General features: G+C 44.5%; 1 protein-coding gene across 1 annotated transcript in view; it reads right to left on the minus strand.

Moving 5' to 3' along the window:
* The window catches only part of TMC3 (transmembrane channel like 3), a gene marked incomplete at its 3' end in the record, with an annotated part of 45,591 nt that overhangs the window by 15,170 nt on the left and 9,346 nt on the right, over positions 1 to 21,075 (minus strand). Inside the window, exons 4-13 of the mRNA XM_082618840.1 lie at positions 18,211 to 18,292; positions 15,399 to 15,505; positions 14,283 to 14,381; positions 14,044 to 14,186; positions 11,388 to 11,535; positions 10,639 to 10,682; positions 6,671 to 6,818; positions 5,188 to 5,297; positions 2,368 to 2,446; positions 754 to 999 (exon numbers count right to left, since the gene is read on the minus strand). Coding sequence (XP_082474966.1) covers positions 754 to 999; positions 2,368 to 2,446; positions 5,188 to 5,297; positions 6,671 to 6,818; positions 10,639 to 10,682; positions 11,388 to 11,535; positions 14,044 to 14,186; positions 14,283 to 14,381; positions 15,399 to 15,505; positions 18,211 to 18,292 — 1,206 coding nt within the window. The remainder of the gene's footprint in view (positions 1 to 753; positions 1,000 to 2,367; positions 2,447 to 5,187; positions 5,298 to 6,670; positions 6,819 to 10,638; positions 10,683 to 11,387; positions 11,536 to 14,043; positions 14,187 to 14,282; positions 14,382 to 15,398; positions 15,506 to 18,210; positions 18,293 to 21,075) is intronic.

Genomic DNA, 21,075 nt, shown 5'->3' on the forward strand with positions numbered 1-21,075 from the left:
TGAGCCACTGGGGCCCCTCCAATGGTGGCTTCATTTTTGGCACATAATGGCTGCTCAACAAATATTTGTTAATTTGAATTTTGATATCTGAGGCCAGCTTTACACAAAGCCAGGGGAAAAGTCTATGGTTCTGAGCCACAGACCACTTGAGGTGTCATTATGGGATATAGTGAAGGTGAAAGGCAGAGGGGTTCAGAGCACAGAGTTTGGAGCAGATGCCTGGGTTTAGGGCTTCATTGTGCTTTTTTTTTTTTTTTTTTTTTTGATGTGGATCATTTTTAAAGTCTTTATTGAATTTGTCACAATATTGCTTCTGTTTTATATTTTGGTTTTTTGGCACGAGGCATGTGGGATCTTAGCTCCCCGAACAGGGCTCGAACCCTCATCCCCTGAATTGGAAGGCTAAGTCTTAACAACTGGACCACCAGGGAAGTCCCCTTCATTCTGCTTTTACTATCTGTGTTTTGGGACCAGTTACTTAAACTCTTGTGCTTCAGTTTCCTCATCTCTGCTTCTACGGATCATAATAAGATTCTAGAGTAAGCACTTAGAACAGGGCCAAGCACACTGTTGATACTGCCTGAGTCTTTACACTGAGTATGATAATTCATTTTGAGACCTGGAAAAACCTAATCCCCCACTGAACTTTATTTTCTTTTTCTATAAAATAGAGATAATGACACTTCAGAGAGTCGCTAGAATTAAGTGATGAAATGGACATGGAAGGGCTTTATAAGGGAACGAGGGAGCCACCTGTCCAACATATGTCTCCCAGCATTGGCCTTGCAGACTCTGGGTGGAAGCAGTGGTCTTGTTGGCCTCTGAGAGAGGCGAGGTGTAAGTCAGAACATTGGCTTGTTCCAGGGCCCAAGTGCTGTTTCTCCTGAGCCCTATCCCAGGCCCAGGCGTGGACCACTTCTCTTCTCCAGGGGCTGCCCTGGTGACAAAGAAGATGGTAGAATCTATCCAATGACTTGTGCTATTTGGGGGAGCAGTTTCCTGTGGAGAGAGGGAAGGAAGAAGAAAAGGTTGTCCAGTTATGTGTAAATAAGAATCCATCATGAACACCAAGGATATCACTGCATGCTTGGGAATAATTTCTCTTTCTTTATCTCTGTTTCTCTCTGTCTCCGACTCTCTGTCTCTCTCTCTCTATCTCTAGCTTGGTTGATAGCCACCTGACTAGAGTTGGTCCAGTAATGAACATAGAGTTGTAATGAATAGCATTGATTGGTCCCCAGTAAAGTGTCAGAGCCTGTCCTAGGTTACAGCATGTTATATTTCTCATTCTCACAAGAGTGTCAGGTAAGAATGATTATTCCATGTTACAGATGAAGGGACTGAAGCTCAGCTAGTAGAACTCAAACGCTCGAGGTCATGTTGCTAGTAAGTGGCAGGTAAGGACCCAGTCTACGCAACATCAAAGCCCTGATGCAGAACCATTTCTCCCTGTGGCCTCTCCTGTCTTATAAGCAGCAGGATTTGACGCTAGGAAGGTATGGCTTGGGTAAACAACCCTAAAGAAACCTCCTACTCCCTGCCTCCTCTTCCCCTACCATTTTGGGATAACCTCACAGGTGGGGCAGGTTTAAAATGACCTCCAAAACTACCCTAGGCTGGGATGGTGGGGCCTGCTCTGAACTGCTCTCCATAAGATATTTATTTTCTCTTGATTTTCTAAGTGAAAATTAGTCCCATGGTCTGCCATTCTCCTGGGATCATTTACAATAGCTGTTGATAAGCTTTCCTGATGGAATTCCAGGAAAGAGTGTCAAGAGACCCAGGTTCTCATTCCAGCCCTGTCACTGACTAGCCATAAATTCTGGCCTCAGTTTCTCTATCTTGGAAATGAGACCAAATTTCCTATCCTTTGTTGAGAAGACCACAAATGAACTGATTTTTGAACATGATGAACAGAGTGCAAATACTAGCAGTGATATTGACAACACTGAGGATGACTCTGTATCTGTGTGTGTATGTGTATATGTGTGTGTGTGTGTATGTGTATATATGTGTGTATGTATTAAATATGTATGTGTATAAGTGTGTGTATGTGTTTGTGCATGTGTATATATATGTGTATGTATATATGTGGGTATGTGCGTGTGTTTGTGTATATATAGGTGTGTATGCCTATGTGGGTATGTGCGTGTGTTTGTGTATATGTGTGTATGTGCATGTGTTTGTGTGTGTCTGTATGTGTATATATGTGTGTATGTACCTATATATGTGTGTATGTGCATGTGTTTGTGTATATGTGTGTATGTGTGTATGTGTATATATGTGTGTATGTGCATGTGTGTATGTGTGTGTGGTGTGTGGGGGGGCAGTGGTTGACTTGGCACATCCCCAGGATGGAGCACTCACCTCAGTGCTCATGCTGTTAACTTTGTCCAAGAGGGCGATGATCAGACTGTAGAGGTTTCCCAGGTACAGCACAAGGACCCTGAAAGCCACAAGCCCACTTTGAATGACCAGACCACCACTCCATGGTTCTAGACTGACCACAATTTGGGAGTGACCACCATGTTTTGGCTAAGACAGTTGTTGGTTGCCACACTTGGTTTCCTTCAGAATCAGACTGTGGGCATTAAAAAAAAAATACAGAATTCCAGAATCTACACTGTTTCAAGAGGTCTGGATGGGGTCTGGGAATCCTTTTATCTCCTTACCAGGTGATTCCACTATAGCCGATCTCTGGATCAGTATTTCAGAACCACTGGTATAGCAGACAGTGTGTGAGCTCAGGAAGCGGGGCTCTGAAGTGTAGTGTGACTTATACGTGTCCTTGTGTCATGCCTTCTGGTTTATAAAGTGATTTTCCAGGCATTATCTCATTTGAGTCTAACAACTCTGTGAGGTCCATATTATTATAACCCCCACTTAAGGGACAAGGGTATTGAACATGGGGAGGGCTTAAGTCACCTGCTCGGGTTCACACAGTTAAAAAGAGGCAGGGTGAGATTTCAGGATCTCAGTGGTCTGGTTCCAAAATACAGGCTGAACCTGTCAGACGGGCTGAATCAGTGAGGGGCTGTGGGCACATCTACACCTGCTCACAGGTGGGCAACCTTGAGCAGGTGGCACCTGCCCACAGCAGCCTCTATCAGCCAGTGATCCAAGACTTGATGCCCATTTCCCCGGAGTTGGAAGGTTTTGGGAAACATGTCGTGGAGTTTCCCAGGCTGCAGCCTTGGGTCTTAACAGAAACATGTCTGGGAAAATGAGATGAGAAAGGAAAATGGCAGGTTTACAAATCTCTCACAGGACAGTGGTTGGCACTTGGAGAATCATGAAGCCAGTGCCAGCTGGTGAAAAAGAGAAAGCAGATGTAACATGAGGAAAAGACTCCAGATTGGAACTTTGAGTCGCCCATCCCCACATGCCTTCATCTCCTCAGTGTAGAGTTTACCACCTGTGACCACCAGTGTGCAGGAGTGAGCAGGGAAACGGGGGCTAGGACACCTCCGGGGGCATCATTCTGACTCATCTTGGCTTTCCCTGTGCACTGTGGAGGGATTCCCTTCAGCTTCCCTTTCTAACTCTGTCTTCACCTAACACAGGGCAGGACCCTCAGAGTCAACTTGGCACTTGTTGTCTGAAGGAAGGACCGAGAGAATTTAACCTTCTGCCGTCTTCGTATCGCATGGCTCTTGTTCTCACTGTGCCCTGAGTAAAAGGTAACTTTGTCTGCTGGTGAGTTAGTGGAACTAAAGTAATATATCCTACTCTTATTTCTAGAATTAGCCTGAATTCATCAGGGGTAAGTCTCTTGAAGCCTCTGTTTCTCTAGTTTTGAACGGGAATAACAAGGCCAATCCGTATAAGAGGACTGCTGTTAGACCAAATGCAATCATAGAATTGATCCTCCCCAATGCCTGCTGTGAGGGAGTTGCTGAGGACGGCACTTCTCTCTCCTAGGTCAACAGAGGAGGTGCCGAGCAGAGCAAAGAGACCAGGGTTCAAGCCTGGGGGGCTGGGAGTCTCTTCCAGAGCTACCCTGGGTGAGGGGCTTCCACACACCCCTTGATCCTTCGAGTGATGCTATTCTATCTCTGAAATGACAGTTGGACTTCAAGATCGTGGCAAACTACAGCCTTTTAGCCAAACCCTACCCTCTTCTATTTTTGTAATAAAGTTGCAAGGAACTTGGCCACACCCTTTGGATGATGTATTGTCTGTGGCTGCTTGCTGCTTTTGTGCCACAACCTCACAGTTGAGCCACAGAGACCGTGTGACCCGCACAACCAAAAATATTTACTATTTGGTCCTTTATGGAAAACATTTGCTGACTCCTGAATGACAGCCATTCTTCCCAAAGTGATCTGTGGGAAATTTGTTCTGTGGAATGTGATCAAGCATTACAAGAGAAAGCACAATCCAAACACTGTAGACCCGGGAGGGATGGGAGGTAAATCAGCGGGGCTCGGACAGTGCCACCCTCTGCGACAGTCACCCTAACAGAGATGGGGATTTTTCGGGAAGACAGTGATGATGCCAGCGCTAGAGAAGAAGTGTGGTTTCAGGGGGCTGGCCCCTCTGACCTCTCCCTCCCCCACCCCTACTCCCCACCTGCTGTGCTCACGTCTGCATTAACCACCTGTATTCACACCCACTGACCATCCCAGCACAGCCCCGATGCTCGATGCTCCCTGATTTACTCACAAGAACCGCTTTGAGTCTACGCTTTGGGGAATTATTAGCAAAGCATGATGTCATCTCACGTCTAGAAAGACAGCACGGGTCTCTCACCTCTCACGGTCAGTCCACTGAGGGACCCAACGTGAGCAATACAGGGCACATTTCCCAGCGTCTTCCTGGTCCTCTTTCTCCTGTATCTGCTTTTTCTGCCTGTTCTCCCCGCTTCCCCTCCCCCTCCCCTCCCTCTCTCCCACCTCCCCTTCCTCCGCTTGTTCTTATCACCACCTTTTCACCCGTTTCTTCTGTCCTGTCCTCCTGGTCCATCCTCTCCAGCCCCCTCCTCTCTCCCTTGCTTCCTCTTCCCCCTTCTTCCCACCATTCTCTCCTGTAGTATCCTGCTTTTCTTGAGACGCAGTCGTAGGGGAAGTCCTGTGCTAAGTTTTGGGGGGAACGAAGCAAGCCCTGGCTCCCGAGGGACTGAGTTCCCACAGTGGGCGGCCGGACGGGTAACCCACAACAAACCATGTCCCAGCGGGGTGGTGGTACCTTGCCAGCTGGAAGCGCAGTGTGGTCCGTGGGTGGTACATCTCCAAGGCGGCGATGAGGTCAAAGGCTGATGGTGCCAGCATGGTGACGAGGGACACCACCACACTCACCTACCAAGAGAGGGTGTGCCCCACTGAGCTCCTCGGGGCCCCGCATCCCAGCCTCCCTCACCTCATAGTTGGTCTGTAGCCTAATGTTTGGTCGGGGAGGGAGGTATTCAGAGGGTCATGCAGTTCTTACATGGAAAACCTCCCCCAAATCTTGGCTAATTAGCTGTTTTCAAAAGGCCACTTTGCCATGGGTTTATTCCTTCTAGGAACACTCCTTAAGCTGAAGACACTTGTACATGCCTTTTGGGATTTACTGGTGTTTCTGCCACCTTCTCCAATTACCATCTCATTCTATTTCTACTTCCCTTACCTTGGATGGAAGAAGGAAATAACTGTAACTGTTAAGAATAGAAAAGGGAAGTCTGAGAGGTAATTTAATATTCTTTCTGTACACGGAAGATTAATTATCTAGAGAATTATGCCTGGCTCTTGTTTCTCTGTACTTATGTACTTTCTCTGCAAATGAAAAAGGAGGCTTAGCTGGTACACAAGAGGTGTGAGCTAAAGGAAGAAATAATTTCTGAATTTACCTTTAAAATATCTATCTACACACAAGCCCATATTTATCAATATATAACCCACCTAATTGACGTAAAACACGAAGAGGTATGGGAAGAGATTACCTAATGCAGCCTCAGATTTTGAAAAATTATTGTACATTGAGGATAAATTGCTAAGTATCACCTTGCCTGCCCGCTTTGTTTTGTAAATCCCAAGGATGATAATCATTTTCATACAAGTGGTCTGAGAGGTAGCATCTGTGCTATTTCTACCACTCAAATCTTTACAGGTAAATTGAGCCAAGTGTTCAGAACAAGAGTCTTGCAATAAATATTAAGAATTATAAAATTGTTTATAACCTTCCTCTTGGTAATTTTCTATTCATGGGAATAGTCCCATAAATGGAGGGGAAAGAGCATTTAAAAAAATAAGCCATTGGTGTGGGGCTGTTTGGGAAGCATTATTTGTGATTGAGAAATATGGAAAGCACCTAAATGTTCAATAATCCCCACATGGTCAACTTTGACACATGCAATGAAAGACAGTGCAGTTGCTAATGCACGTCCAGGTGAAGTCAGTTTCTGGAAACGCGTATATAAAGAAACACGAAGCCAGAAAAGCAAAGCACAGTCAGCAGCAAAACTCAAAGGTAAAGACTGTGCAAATGCCTGAAGGTGTTTTTGAATCAGAATCTTCCTTATTAAGACCAGTGAAATCATTTAGCCAAGGCTGGGTGTTGCCACTCTGGCTCCCAGCTCTTGAAGTCCGTGCTCTAGAAGAAGAGGACTACAATTTTTCCGTGGAGATGTTTCCAGGGAACCCACTTAAGAAACACCCAGGAAACAGAGGGGCAGCTACTGTTGTGTGGGTACCTCGTTCTTTTCCCAGAGCGTCAGCTCCTTCTTGGACTGTGCCAGCTTCTGGGACCGGTCCACCACGAAGTAGATGAGATAGATGCTCCCAGCCAGTGAAAGCAGCACCAAGATGTTGGCGATGACCCTCAGGCAGATGGTCACTGCCCTGCGGGGAGAGGCAGGTATGAGGACGATATACCGGGCTCTGCACGGGGCACCCTGATGCACAGAAAAGGCCAGGGAAGGATGGGAAGACATTTACTGCCAAGTGGATTCTCCACCCTGAAGAATCAGTGTTCTTCCCCCACCCCCCAGAATCCCTCATTTCCTAAGAGATCAACAGTGAGTTATAAATCTAAGCCACCAGCATCAGTGGGGCTTTAAACACACACACACACACACACACACACACACACACACACACGTTCTGGAGCCTGAGTATTTGGGCTTCAGTGTTTGCTTTGCCACTTAAAATTGGAGTCCTGTGGCATATGCACATTTCAGTTATAGGAGCTCAGGTACGGGTGCTCAGGAGAGGGAAGGGGGAGGAAGCAAGGAGGGGAGGGAATGATCCTGCCTCTCATTTCACACCATGATTTCGATATTATACCACGTATTTACTTGGAATTTGTTATCTGTCTTTTCCCTCTAGAAAGCAAGTGCTCAATTGTTAAAGTCTTCTTCACGGCTGTATTCTCAGCTCTTAGAACAGGCCCAGTACATAGAAGCACTTCATAAATATTTGCTGGAGGAAGAAGTAAAGAAAGGAGCTGGGACACGGGCTCCTCTTTCCTCGCCCGGTCTCACTTCCCAAAGGCCTCTTACAATCAGCCGTGATCCTACTACAGTAAGTCCCCTACATAAGAACCTTCAAGTTGCGAACTTTCAAAGATGCGAACATGCATCTGGAACCTGTACCATCCACGTCAGGCGTGAGTGACATCGCAGCTCGCCCTCCGTCTCCTGTTGCTGATGATCCTTCAGCTCTAGCATCTCCCACCTTCTCTCCCTCCTCCAGTCAGTAACTCTTCTTGCCTGTTCACTCGATGCCGGCCCCTGGATGCCAGCTGTTGTACTGTACTACTGTACTTTTCAAGCTACTGTACTGTAAGAGTCAAAATGTTTTATTCATTGTGTTTGTTTTTATGTATTATCTGTGTGAAAAGTATGATAAACCTATTCCAGTACAGTACTATAGAGCCGATTGTGTTAGTTGGGGACCTAGGCTAACTTTGTTGGACTTACGAACAAATTGGACTTATGAACGTGCTCTCGGGACGGAACTCATTCGTATGTAGGGGACTTACTGCATTTACAGTAAGTTTCCAGTTTTAACTGAAAAAAATCCACTCTTCCTGAAGGAAAACTCACTGACTCCAACTGGCTTATCTTTAAGGCATCTGCTTCCGACTTTGGGGTCAGTCTTAGTCCGTTTTCCCTGAAAGCAGAACCTCAGGCAAAGGTGTGTTTGCGAGGAGTTTTACTGGGAAGTGATGCCAGGAAGCGTGCGTGAAGTTCTGGGGAGTGAGACCAGAGAGAAGGGCAGGCGGTACAAGGTGTGAGTGGAGCTGGCCACAGCTGGAGGCAACTACAGGGCCTTCTGAGGGGCCTGTGAAATGGCATCTCAGAAATGCCCGGCCGGGGTGAAAATGTGAAGCATTTTCCATCAGCTCCTGTTCCCTGGTGGTAAGGGCCACTCCAGAGCACTGACTCCCAGTGTTGCACCCAGTCTTTTGGTTGCATGAACACATGTGGACTGGGATCTTGTGGATGCCCCACACTGCAGCCTCAGAGGAGCCCTGGGCAGTGAGCAATGGGTACAGTGGAGGCTCTGAGGGGCATGTGTGCAGCCGGTAGCAGCCTGCATAGCCTGCTTGGCATCAAGGGCTGGAGAAAGAGGTGTGGCCAGGAGGATTTGGAAGGGCACGCGAGGGGTGTACCACCCGCTTCCCACCCTCTGGGTGACCTTGGGCAGGTGACAACATCTCCTTCTGCATGCATCTTAGCTTTTCCTCTGCGCAATGAGAAAACTCACTCCCAAATGGAATGGTAAGTGTCTCCTTGTCTTCTGGCAGAGGAGAGCTTTAGATAAGGCGTCATAGAGCACCAGAGATGGAAGACTTGAGAGTGAGGTCCATTAACACCACCTTAGCGCTTATTCACTTCCTCCTGTCCCCAGATCACGCTGTCATCATTTGTAGGGTCATGCTACCCACGTGGTCCCTGAGGCAGGTCCTGCATTTCTGGTCCCCCCTCCCCATCTCCAGCACTGTTGGTCCTTGTGGCAATTACACCAGAAAATGCACGTGATGGGCTTGCGGGGGGAAGTAGGCAGTCACATGCTAGTTTTCCCCTGTCTCCACCCTCTTCCTTCCACCTCCTGTTATAATATCCTGGATATCCCAGAATACCTCTTACACATCTATTTTCCTCCAGTTTTGACAGAATCAGGAGGACTCAGGATTTGTGTGTGCAAGAGAGATGAGAATTCGGTTTCTTGTTGATTTGTTTGCTTGTAATAATGAATCATTGAATGAGACATTTTTTAACTGGAATGCATTTAGGACGGCAGGAGCTTCCAAATTTGAGGGGACATAAAAACCACCTGTGAGTTTTGCTTTGCGAGACCTGCTAAGAAGGCGGAGCCTTGTCTCTCACCCCCAGAGATGTTAATTCAGTCAATCAGGGTGGGTGCCAAAGGGGTCTGCGTCTGCAGTGCCCGCGGGTGATTCTGATGTGGGTGGGTGCTCTCTTTCCTCTGAGAAGCACGGATGGAGTCCCATCCTTTCATTTCATAAGTGAGGAAGTGGAGGCCCGGAAAAGTCAAGGGAGTTTCGGGGACATAGAAGTTAATGACAAAGAGAGGGCTAGAATCCATCTTCTGACACCCTATGGGGAGTCCTTCCCACCACAACAACCTGCTTCCTCTCAGGGGCTGGGTGTTTCCTCCACTCCCCAGGTCTCCAGCACTCCCCAGGACAGGCTTTCTGCACTGAAGGAACTAATCATGGGGCTTAAAAAACCAGTGAGGATGGACCTAGAGACTGTCATACAGAGTGAAGTTAAGTCAGAAAGAGAAAAACAAATACCGTATAATATCGCTTATATGTACAATCTACAAAAATGGTAGAGATGAACTTATTTGCAAAGCAGAAAGAGAGTCACAGATGTAAAGAACAAACTTATGGTTACCAAGGGGGCAGGGAGGGTAGGATGAATTGGGAGATTGGGATTGACTTATATACACTACTGTATATATAATAGATAGCTAATGAGAACCTGCTGTATAGCACATGGAACTCTACTCAATGCTCTGTGGTGATCTAAATGGAAGGAAATCTAAGAAGGAGGGGATATATGTATACATATAACTGATTCACTTTACTGTACAGCAGAAACTAATGCAACATTGTAAAGCAGCTATACTTCAATAGAAATTAATTAAAAAAAAAGAACCAGTGAGGATATTGGATGAGCAGGAGTGTCTGGCCCAGGAGGACAGGGTCATTGCCTTTCTGTGTCGTCCATTCTGTGGCCGAAGGGCCTCACCGTCACCAGGGAAGCCCTCCCAACCTTGAGAAGAACTCCAAACCCGAGAAGTCACTTTAGAAGTTTTGTCAACAAGCATTGGATACTATTTGTGTCCTAGGACTTCAGAGATTTGTTGCTAAATAAAATTAGTCTTTGCTTAGTTTAACAAACTGGAAATTGGTCCTAAAAATATCTTTTATTATCTAAGTAAAAGAATAGGAAACTGGTCAGCCTCAGACCTCTCACCCTACTGCCAGATCCATGGAAGGAGGAACAACCCCGAAATACTGCTATTGAAAAATTATGGGTTTCCCACATTCCACATTACCAGAAGGACAGATTTTATGGAGAAGAACTGCCTGAAAAGGTGTGAAAATGAGATATAGTCTGGTGATTTTCCTACTAAATTGAAACAGCTTATCAATGAATTCAGGATGGGGAGTCTTCATACATACAGGTTTTTGCTCTTCTTCTTCTCCTGTTCTTCCAGTATAGCCTCCTTTAAAGAAAGACACATACGGTATCAAAAGCTTAGCATCATCGTTAATCATAAATATTTAGAAATAGTTTATGAAAGAAATGACTTATCCAGTATTTTTAATCATAACTTCAATGTCTAGACTTCATCCAGTAAGATTCTATTGATATCAGTGCTTTATATGATAATAGATAGATAAAAAAGGAAATTGGGAAATGGGAGGAAGAGGGGGAGGAGTAAATTATTTAGGTCACTGAAAGGATCTAAATAATTTTTTTCTCAAAAGGGGGCACCATTTAACTGTCTGTGTTGTTCAGTAGATCCAGGTCTCCGAATGCCTTTGACTGCATTATCTTCTAAGGTAACACTAAAAGCTTATATCCCTCACGTATATGTATTTATTCATTTACAAGTTATGTACACGCAACACGGTAGTAATCCATTATGCAAATGAACAAAGATACACACACTGAAATTTTAGAAGGATGAAAGTAAAAAAAAAGCGAAGTTCCCATATTTTTCTCCAGTACACCATCAGATTGTTTGGTGCGTGTTGGAGGCACATTATGTCGCGTCTCGGTGCAGGCTGTGGCTGCCCTGGTCTGTGAGCACCGTGGGAAGGAGACCACGCTGACTCTCCCAGCAGAGGGCCAGCGGCTCACGCTGTGAAGGCTGTGATCTGCAGAGCCCTGATTCCTGGCAGCCTGAACAGGCTCGCTTACTCACCCTGATGCTGTTCACGATGGCAGCGGTTTTGCTCTCTGCCGCCTCTGGGTTTCCAATGAGGTAGTCCCAGGCGCAGAACACCCGCCAGCAGAACGTGTAGTTTTCATTGGACGCGCTGGCGAGGCTCATGCGGGAATTCTTAGCCATCCTGCAAAAAAGGACCAGAGAAAACCATAATTTGGAAAGTTCCATGCACCTCAATGTTCCTTGCAGCACTACAATCGCCAGGACATGGAAGCAGCCTAAATATCCATGGATGAATGGATAAAGAAGATGTGGCACATATATACAATGGAATATTACTCAGCCATAAAAAGACCAAGATAATGTCATTTGCAGCAACAGGGATGCAAACAGAGATTATCATACTAAGTGAAGTAAGTCATACAGAGAAAGACAAATATCGTGATATCACTTGTATGTGGAATCTAAAAAAAGGCTACAAATGAACTTATCTATGAAACCAAAATAGAGTTACAGATGTAGAAAATAGATTTATGGTTATGGGGGGGTAAGAGGGGGAGGGATAAATTGGGAGATTGGAACTGACATAGACACACTACTGTGTATAAAATAGATAACTAATAAGGACCTACTGTATAGCACAGGGAACTCTACTCAGTACTCTATAATAACCTATATGGGAAAAGAATCTACAAAAGAGTGGATAGATGTATATGTATAACTGATTCACTTTGCTGTACACCTGAAACTAACACAACATTGTAAATCAATTATGCCCCAATAAAAATTTTAAAAAAACAGGACCAGAAAGGGTCACGTAAGAACAGCGTCAGGAGCAGGCTCAGCCACTAGGGGGCTGCTGCGAGTCCACGCAGAGCAAGGAGCCCTATCTGGATTCAGCCCCTCTCGCAGCTTGTGTCCTCAGCCAACCCCTTTGAACAGTGTGAAAACAGCAAATTCTTGCGTGAGTCCGGTGCACAAACTCTCCCATCACTGGTGGTCAGGAGGTCCCTGAAGGTGTGTGCATCCACTGCATCTCTGTGCAGCTGTGATTGTGAAACCAAATTCTTTACTCTGAGCTGAGTCCATCTCCTTGGAGCCCCTGCCTATTGAAGTAACTACCCCACCTCACCAAGCAGGAGCACTTCGGATCCCTCCCTAACACGACTTTCCCTCAGATGTATGGGAAGGCAGGGGTCACGATCCCGCCTTGGGTGTAAGTTCCCTGTCTTCTAGACCATCTCTCCTGTTAGAAGCTTTTACTACTCTGTCCATCCATACTTCCTGCTCCCGAGCTGACATCCATTTGTCTCTTAAATTGTAACATCTAGCAAACAGCCCGTGTCTTGAGGCCATCCAGAGGCTAAGCTGGAAAGCTTCTTGTGAACTGAAGGTCCTCGAGTCCCTGTGCATCTCCCTAGGTTTTTGTTTGATGATGATGATGATGGTGATGATGATTGTTTTATCTTTTTTAAATCCCAACCCCTTCTACCTGCACTTTGCAAAGATGCCACAAGGGGCAGTGTGATGAAGAAGTACTGGTACACACGCATCAGAGGGAAGGAGCAGGTGAGCCAAGAGGGTGGGGGCCCGCTTCTCCTTGGGCTCAGAGCCTCTCTGTCACTCTGCGTTTATCTAGCTCCTACACAGAAGCACAGAACGTAACAGCCGTAAGGGAACCTGGTGATATTCTGAGCCAACCTGCCCATTTTACAGATGAGGCCCCAGCCAGTCTGCTTTCTTTGCACTGCACCCTCCTTTCAATAACCAACTACATGTTTGAACTGCATCACAACACAGACGAGACTGGCCTGTGCGTAATTTGTAACTAGGTCACAGGCAAACGTATAGTCAAAGGAGGATGCTTTGCTTTCTGCAACCTCTGGTCACCTAACCCATCTCGTTCACCTCTCTTTTAGTGCAGTTCCTATGAGACAGGCTGGGACCTGGGACCCTTTGCTGCAGTGCCGCAATCCTTGCACATGGACACACCTCCCCATGAGCAACAAAATACAAAGAAACTGTATTGGACTAAAAATAACTGCGTGCATGCACACTTGGGTCAAATGCTGGACCCAAAGGATACAAAGAGACCAAAAAAACCCAACTGCCACTTTTGAAGAGCCTGGAGCAAAAACAGAGGGTCCGGAGCAAAAGCAGGGGGCTGCGCATGCCCCCTGCACACACCACCACCTAAGGGGTGGCAAAACACCTAAGCCACCCTTCTGGCCTGACACCTGGACACACACCTACCCGCACCTCATATAAGAAATAAGCTTGCCCCCGCTCAGGGAACAAACGAGCAAGGGAACCTGTTGTTTGCTTTTGCTCCCTGCTGCTGCAGCAGGGGCCCTAGTAAGGCCTTGCTTGAATTTCTTGTCTGGCCTCTAGTCAATTTCTATTGGCTGGGGAAGGCCAAGAACCTTGGTCGGTAACACCCACATTGTCTAAAATGATGTTACCTGGTAACTCTATTTGATTCTTGTCTCTCCAGACCCAACACAGAACCTGGCACAAAGCTTTAAGTGTTCAATCAGTGTTGGTTAAAATGAGCATACATCTCTTTTATCTGTGGTCTCCTCATCTGTAAAATGTGTAGATTTATGCCTTGACTTTACAGGGTGAGTGACAAGATAAAATGAGATCATATGTATCATTTTGGCATGTATTTTGAGAAACTGAACAGACATACTTTTTTAAGAGAATGATGAAGCTGTAAGCAAACACTGCCATCCCCACCAGGAAATAGGCCAAGGGCAGTCGGTAGCCAGCCCTCCCGATCCTTCTCTCACTGCCATAGTAGCCATAGAAGAGGACTGAGTATTGGAGGTAACCCTGCAAAGAGAGCACTCGGTGTCATTTCTGACTCCCAGGTCCCAGAACATTCACCACCCCCCTCGAGGCAAAAGTGTGGCCAAGCCTGAACCTCACCCCCAAGGACCAGACGGTGTCCAGATCTTGGGCAGATGCAATGTGCTCCTTGGGGATGGTCTTGCTGGCTGTGCTTCCAAAGGGCTGGCCTGCAATAAGCTGGTGAGAGAGGAAAGGATGTCACACGGTCCTCTGGGTGGGAACGGACCAGAAGAAAAGGGGCCATTGATCTCCATGCACCTCTGAAGATGCTGCACATATGAGATCCCTAGGGGGTGGATTCTGCTTGATACTCATTGATGAGAAATTAATCATGAGTGGCCAGATTTTCTTTTTGCCTGATCGGGGCCTGTCTGGGGGTACTCTCTCTAGGCTAGACATGGCTTCTATGGGTGGATGACTGAAGCCACTGGGTTTCTATAATGGCATGGGACATGGCCCCATTTACTTTACAAGGATAAATTTTAGTTGAGAAGTGGTTTTTATTTTAACACAATGTCTGCAAACTGCCCCATAAGCCAAATCTAGCCTGTCGCCACTTTTTGTGTGGCCCGAGAGCTAAGGTTGGTTTGTGCATTTTCAGATGGTTGGGAAAAAAAATCCAAAGAAGAGTAGTATTTTGTGACACATAAGAATGATAGGAAATTCAAATTTCTGTATCTATAAATAAAATTTTATTAGAATACAGCCACACTTATTAGTTACCTAATGTCTATGGCTGCTTTTGTACTACACAGTAGATTTGAGAAGTTGTGACAAACTATACGGCCCACAAAGCCTAAAATATTTACTCTCTGGCCTTTTGCAGAAAAAGTTTGCCAGGCCCTATTTTTTTTTTTTTTTTTTTTTTTTGCGGTACGCGGGCCTCTCACTGTTGTGGCCTCTCCCGCTGTGGAGCACAGGCTCCGGACGCGCAGGCTCAGCGGCCATGGCTCACGGGCCCAGCCACTCCACGGCATGTGGGATCTTCGCGGACTGGGGCAGGAACCTGTGTCCCTTGTATCGGCAGGCGGACTCTCAACCACTGCACCACCAGGGAAGCCCTCCAGGCCCTATTTTAACACACAGATTATCCTTCCCATGAGGGTAATGAGTGCGGTTGTCTAATGCTATGGCTCTAAACGTCTCTACTTTTTAACAAATGGCACTTTTAAACTCACCTGAAATAGTTCTTACCTCTGGAATGACAATAAAAGCACCTGTCATAATCGTGAGCACAATATTAATTCCAAATAACCATCTCAAGAATATGAAATAAGAGGCAACACCAGATCCAAAATGACCTAAAGAAAGACAAGATAATGAGAACGGTTTATAGAAAATCCTCCCAGTGTAAGAACTTCTCTGTAAAGCAACACTGTAATTTTTCTTATAGCAGCAGGACATAGACTAAGAATGCCATAATTGTACCTATCAGGGTGTTGTCCCACAATGATCATTTAGAAGGATTAAGATGTTCATTAATGTCTACCAGTCATATACACAGATCCCTAATCCCTAATGGATTACTTTCCCTTATGTCATATTGATTGAAAATGCTTTTATCAAATTTACATTTCACCTATGTTCAGAAGTATCAGCATCTTTTGAGAATTTAATATATTTCTTTGCTATTTTGCATAGTTCTGAAAATTCCAAGGATATTCTAAGGATTCTTCTGTCTTAATTTCAAAAGAAATAACAGTATGTTACATGTTAACATTAACATCTAACATAGTGTTAGATGGGTGAAGGGGTTATGAGAATTCTCTTTGTCACTTTTCCATACATCTAAACTTATTCTAAAATAAAAAGTGTAGTTGAAAACAAATTCCTATTGAAAAAACAAGGGGCATAGAAGAAGTTGGATTGGGATATGGGTGACACTTGTGATGATTTTCTGGAGCGAGTGGACTTGTATCATACTTTGGAAGAACAACGTCTTGAAATTTTATTTCAAATCTAGCTTATGTTTCATAATAGGTAGGAAAACACAAAACATCACAAAGAAATCCAAAAAATTACCTATTGCAAGGTTACTAAATTAAAATCACTACCAGAATTACTTTCTAGTAAATTTTTAGGGGAACCCTCCATTTTCATTCTATATGTGTATTTTTTTGTATAAAATTGGCATATCTCTATAATATGCATCTTGAGCTATCAGTATATTATGAGCGTTTTCTCATACAAAATATCTCCCTATAAAATGAATTTTATTGTTCCAGCAAACCAATTTTACATAATTGATTTAACTTATCCCCCACTACTTGACACTTAGGAAGTTTCTAACTTTTCACTAAGGTAAATAATCCTGCAAGAATCAATTTCTGTCTAAGGTCAGATTTCCTGGAAGCAGAGCCTGAGAAAAGGGTTCAGTTAACATGATACAATGAGGAAGTGCTCTCAGGATAAAAGGGGTGAGGGAGTCAAGGGAGGTCAGGGGAAAGAGCTAAGCAAAGATGTCATCTCAGCTGGAGCCCAGCTTAGCCTCATCCCATGGGGAGCTCTGGAGAGCAAGTTGCATCATAGAGTTGGTTCCACTTTGAACAAAAAGCTGGACTTGAATACCCCTTTGTCATTGCCTCTAGGCTACCCAGTGGGTCTGGGGGAGCAGGTGATGAGTGCCCAACATCTGGAACAATGTTGGCCAAGGTTCATCCTCTAGAGAAGACAACTATGAGTCATAGAAGCCAACACTCAGAGCAGCTGAGAAAAGGTGGACCAGCCAAGTAAAGGGATCTGGGCTGGGCACCAAGTGTGTCCACACAGCCTAGTGCATTGATTTTGTCGTGGCTGTTGTTTTCTCTGGTTGTGAAGGAGTGGAAGAGTTCTATCAAAGAGTATAAACATTTTGATGACATTTGGTCCAAATTATAACTTTCCCCTAGAAATATCATCCCAATTGACATTTCCACCAGCTGGTATTTAATTCCACTTCAATGTTGAAAATTTCCCCCCCACCTCAATTTTTCATCTTTTAGATCTGTTTATTTTTTATATATGTAAAATTTCTTTTATGTATAGTTAAATACAACAGTACTTTCCTTGATGATTCCTTCTTTACTTTTATAATTTGACAGGCTTCCATTCGGAGATCACATTACTTATATTTCTTTTAATTCTCTAATGGCTTCCTATTTTCTATTTAAATATTTAATGGAACTTTAAAATGAAAGCTCTAATGTTATTCTTTAAAACAGTTGAATTGTCCCAGCATCATTTATGGTGCTATGTTACACTGTTTCAATTCTTGTAGCTTTTATAATATATTTTAACATTTTGGTTTTACAAGTTCATTTGAGTTTTTCCTTTTAAAAAAGTTTTCAATTAGGTTTTTTTTTTCATATGAGTTCATTGTTTTGAATACAAAAAACATTGCATGGAGAATTTTATTGGAATTGCATTCAATCATAAACTGATATTGAGAAAATCAACACCTTCCAAATATTAAATCATTCTATGTCTCTTCACAAGACTTTTAAAAAATCCCGTGGTCCAATTTTAGTTTCATTATTTCAGACTTCTGGTTATATTTATTCCTGGTCTTGTGTGTTGCATTTGTGTGTTTGTACTGTGTGTGTGTTTTTAAATGGGACTGTGACTGATTTATTTTTTAGGATAGTTTTCTAAATGATTACAATCACTTCTCTCCAAATGCAGATTTCTGCATTTTTGTTTTGCAATTGCCCATGTTATCCTTTTATTCACCTACACAGGTTTCCCCTCTATCCTTTTGAGTTTGTATTGTGTCTAAGGCATGAGCTGACAGAGAACTGAAGAGCCACAGTGGAACGTGGGACCGTTTTTATGCCGGGAGGTGGTGGGGACAGGCACTGTGTCTTCCATCTCCACGGACCCATGTCCAGCCTAGGTCGGTGCTACGTGTGCAAGGGCCCCTGGCTGCTCAGTGTAAGGTCTGGGACGTACCAGACCTGTCTCGGGCCTCACTGCTGTCTGGCTACTGGCACCGCATCCCCGCCCCATTCCTCCAAGTGCCAACACTTACTCTCGATTTTCTTTATCCTCATTTCCCAGGGGATGAAGATGACCACAAAGTTACAGGCCAGACGAGCAAACTTCCGCCACAGCTAGACAGGAGGGAGCAGGATTAGAGGACTTGACATTCGTGAAGATGGCAATGCCTTTGTGGAACCAGGGTCCTCAATGGAGGCGAGGCCCGCAGACACACCAGTTGATACCTTTCATTATGATTTCACAGGCCTTTAGGGAGCCCTAGGACCAAAGCAGCGCTTGTCTTCTCTGGGCTCCTGCCCAGGTGAAGTCTCCTGTTTAGGGCTCTGAGCTGTGGTGTCTGTACTGAGGTGCATATTCTCTAGGGTTTCAGCCTGCCTTATTCACACCATTCCTGCTGTGAGGACTAAAAACAGGTAAAACTACTTGAGGAATGATGTCCAAATACACCCCCTTGGTCCCCTTCAGGAGTGGGGCTCAGGAATCCACATGGCTCACAAACTCGCCAGTGATTACAGTTCCCGTCCCTATTTTAAGGACCAAGAGCCTAGAACATATCCTGAAAATAAGCCCCATTGTGTGCCTCCCATCCTGCAGCTGGAGCTCATCTCCCAGCCTCTCTCCTAGCCAAAGTTGCCAAAATAAGGTCTGGAAATTTGTCTTGGATGTTTAAGACACAATCGCCAAAAGTTCAAAAATCTTTTCTTTTTTTTCTCAAAGGAGAATAAAGCAAAATGTGAAAATGTGCCTTGACACTGGGCTTTCTCTCCCACAACATTAGCAAGTGGTTCATTTTAACACACAGACAATGTGGGTTTGTGTTGGAAGCAAATGATATCATTGCAGAAAGAAGGGTTACAAATGTAATTACAACCTTCTGAACTATAAGACAACACGTGGTCCTGATGCAGACATGCATGATTATGTTATCCTGAATATGTCTGCTAAGGCCAAAACGGCTGCTTGTAAATGAAAATCTATTTGAATGTTATCAGAAGTTGGAATTGTTCACTTTCTGCTTATGATTTAAGACCCAACTCAAATACAGCTACTCCCATGGAGACCTCACACAGATTCTCTGTAGCCAGAAATACATTCTTCCATCTGTAAACTTCCCCAGCTATCATCTGGTCTCTGATAATGCTTATCACATCCTAGCTTATATTGCCTTTATATTGTTCATCTGGCTTTTTCTCCTCCAGCATTGAGAGGAAGACCATGGCTTTCTGATTTTTCAACCTCTACAGCATACAGAGGCAGAATGCCCAGTATCCTTTGGCGAGGGTTTGGTGTTGAAAGCATTTGAGTTTCTGGTCCATTGTAAAGTCGTTAAGAGGAAGAAGCACTGGGTGGAAGGCCAGAGACCTGAGTTCTAGCTCGACCTCTATCTTACTGTGTGCCCTGGCAAAGTTATTTTCTTTCTTTGAGATTCAATCTCCTCATCTGTACAAGAAGAAGTAGGATTCAATCAGTGGGTTTCAGGGTGCTCTTTGAATTTAAATTTCAATTGAATTTCAGTGGAAACTTCAATACACAGAACCCACTAAAGCGGAGTAACTTCTGTAGGTAAGAGATGCAAAGCCTCCTTCCCCAGCCTCTGGTGCTCATTTGAGAAGCCAGGGACCCCAAACTCAGTTTAAAGGGCACTGGACTGAATGACGCCCACCCCAACACTCATTCTGATGAGGAGAATCTACACTAGCAAGGAGCTTCCTAGAGGCAAATATCATTGAAAAACACGATTTATTGATGACCAAGATTCGGTAAGGCATGGGGAAAAACACCACACTTATCTGATGATTTGCACTGAATCTCTATGGCAAAAGCCTTGAAACTTTGGAATGAATCACGATTTTAAGAGCAAAGTGCTCAGCCATAAAAAGGAACAAAATTGGGTCATTTGCAGAGACGTGGATGGACCTAGAGAGTGTCATGCAGAGTGAAGTAAGTCAGAAAGAGAAAAACAAATACCGTATATTAACGCATATATGTGGAATCTAGAAAAGTGTTATAGATGATCTTTTTTGCAAAGCAGAAATAGAGACACAGACATAGAGAAAAAACGTGTATGGATACCAAGAGGGAAGGGGAGGGTGGGACGAATTGGGAGATTGGGATTGACACATATACACTATTGATACTATGTATAAAATAGATAACTAATGAGAACCTACTGTATAACACAGGGAACTCTATTCAGTGCTCTGTGGTGACCTAAATGGGAAGGAAATCTAAAAAAGAGGGGATATGTGTATAACTGATTCACTTTGCTTACAGTAGAAACTAACACAACATTGTAAAGCAACTATACTCCAATAGAAACTAATTAAAAAAAAGAAAAAAAATAAGAGCAAAGTGAACACAAAATAAGGCAAAACCAAAAACCAAACTTGGAAGAAAACAGGTCCTAATGGTTATGGCCTGTGTTACTGAGTTTTGGTAAGGGCTTCTAAGAGCACCTGAAGCAGATGTGTTCTAACAACATGTGCAACCGTTTATGAAAAGTGTGTTCATACAGAATGTGTACTGAGCACCTACACTATGTTTCCAATACCGTGGATGCAAATCGTGAACAAGACGTGTGAGATGTCAGCTGATGTGGAGTTTGCATTCATGTCGAGGGGAGGCACCCACAAAGAGTTCAATGCCACATGGAACACAGGCCATTAGGACTGGGGGGATGGCTCTTTGAAACAAAGGGTCAAGGAAGGTCTATCTGGGGAGGTCATACTTGAGCTGAGACTTGAATGAAAATGAGTCAATATTTCAAAAAATAATAAATTGGTAGAGGAGCTGTCTAGGAGGGGAGAATGGCCAGTAGGAGCCTGTGGATTAGCATGAGCTGGGCATTTTACAGAAGAGAATAAAGGAGAGACGAGTGAGATGAGGTCCAGTAGTT

The sequence above is a fragment of the Mesoplodon mirus genome, assembly GCF_964341445.2.
Source record: "Mesoplodon mirus genome assembly, chromosome: 4".
NCBI classification, from domain to species: Eukaryota; Metazoa; Chordata; class Mammalia; order Artiodactyla; family Ziphiidae; genus Mesoplodon; species Mesoplodon mirus.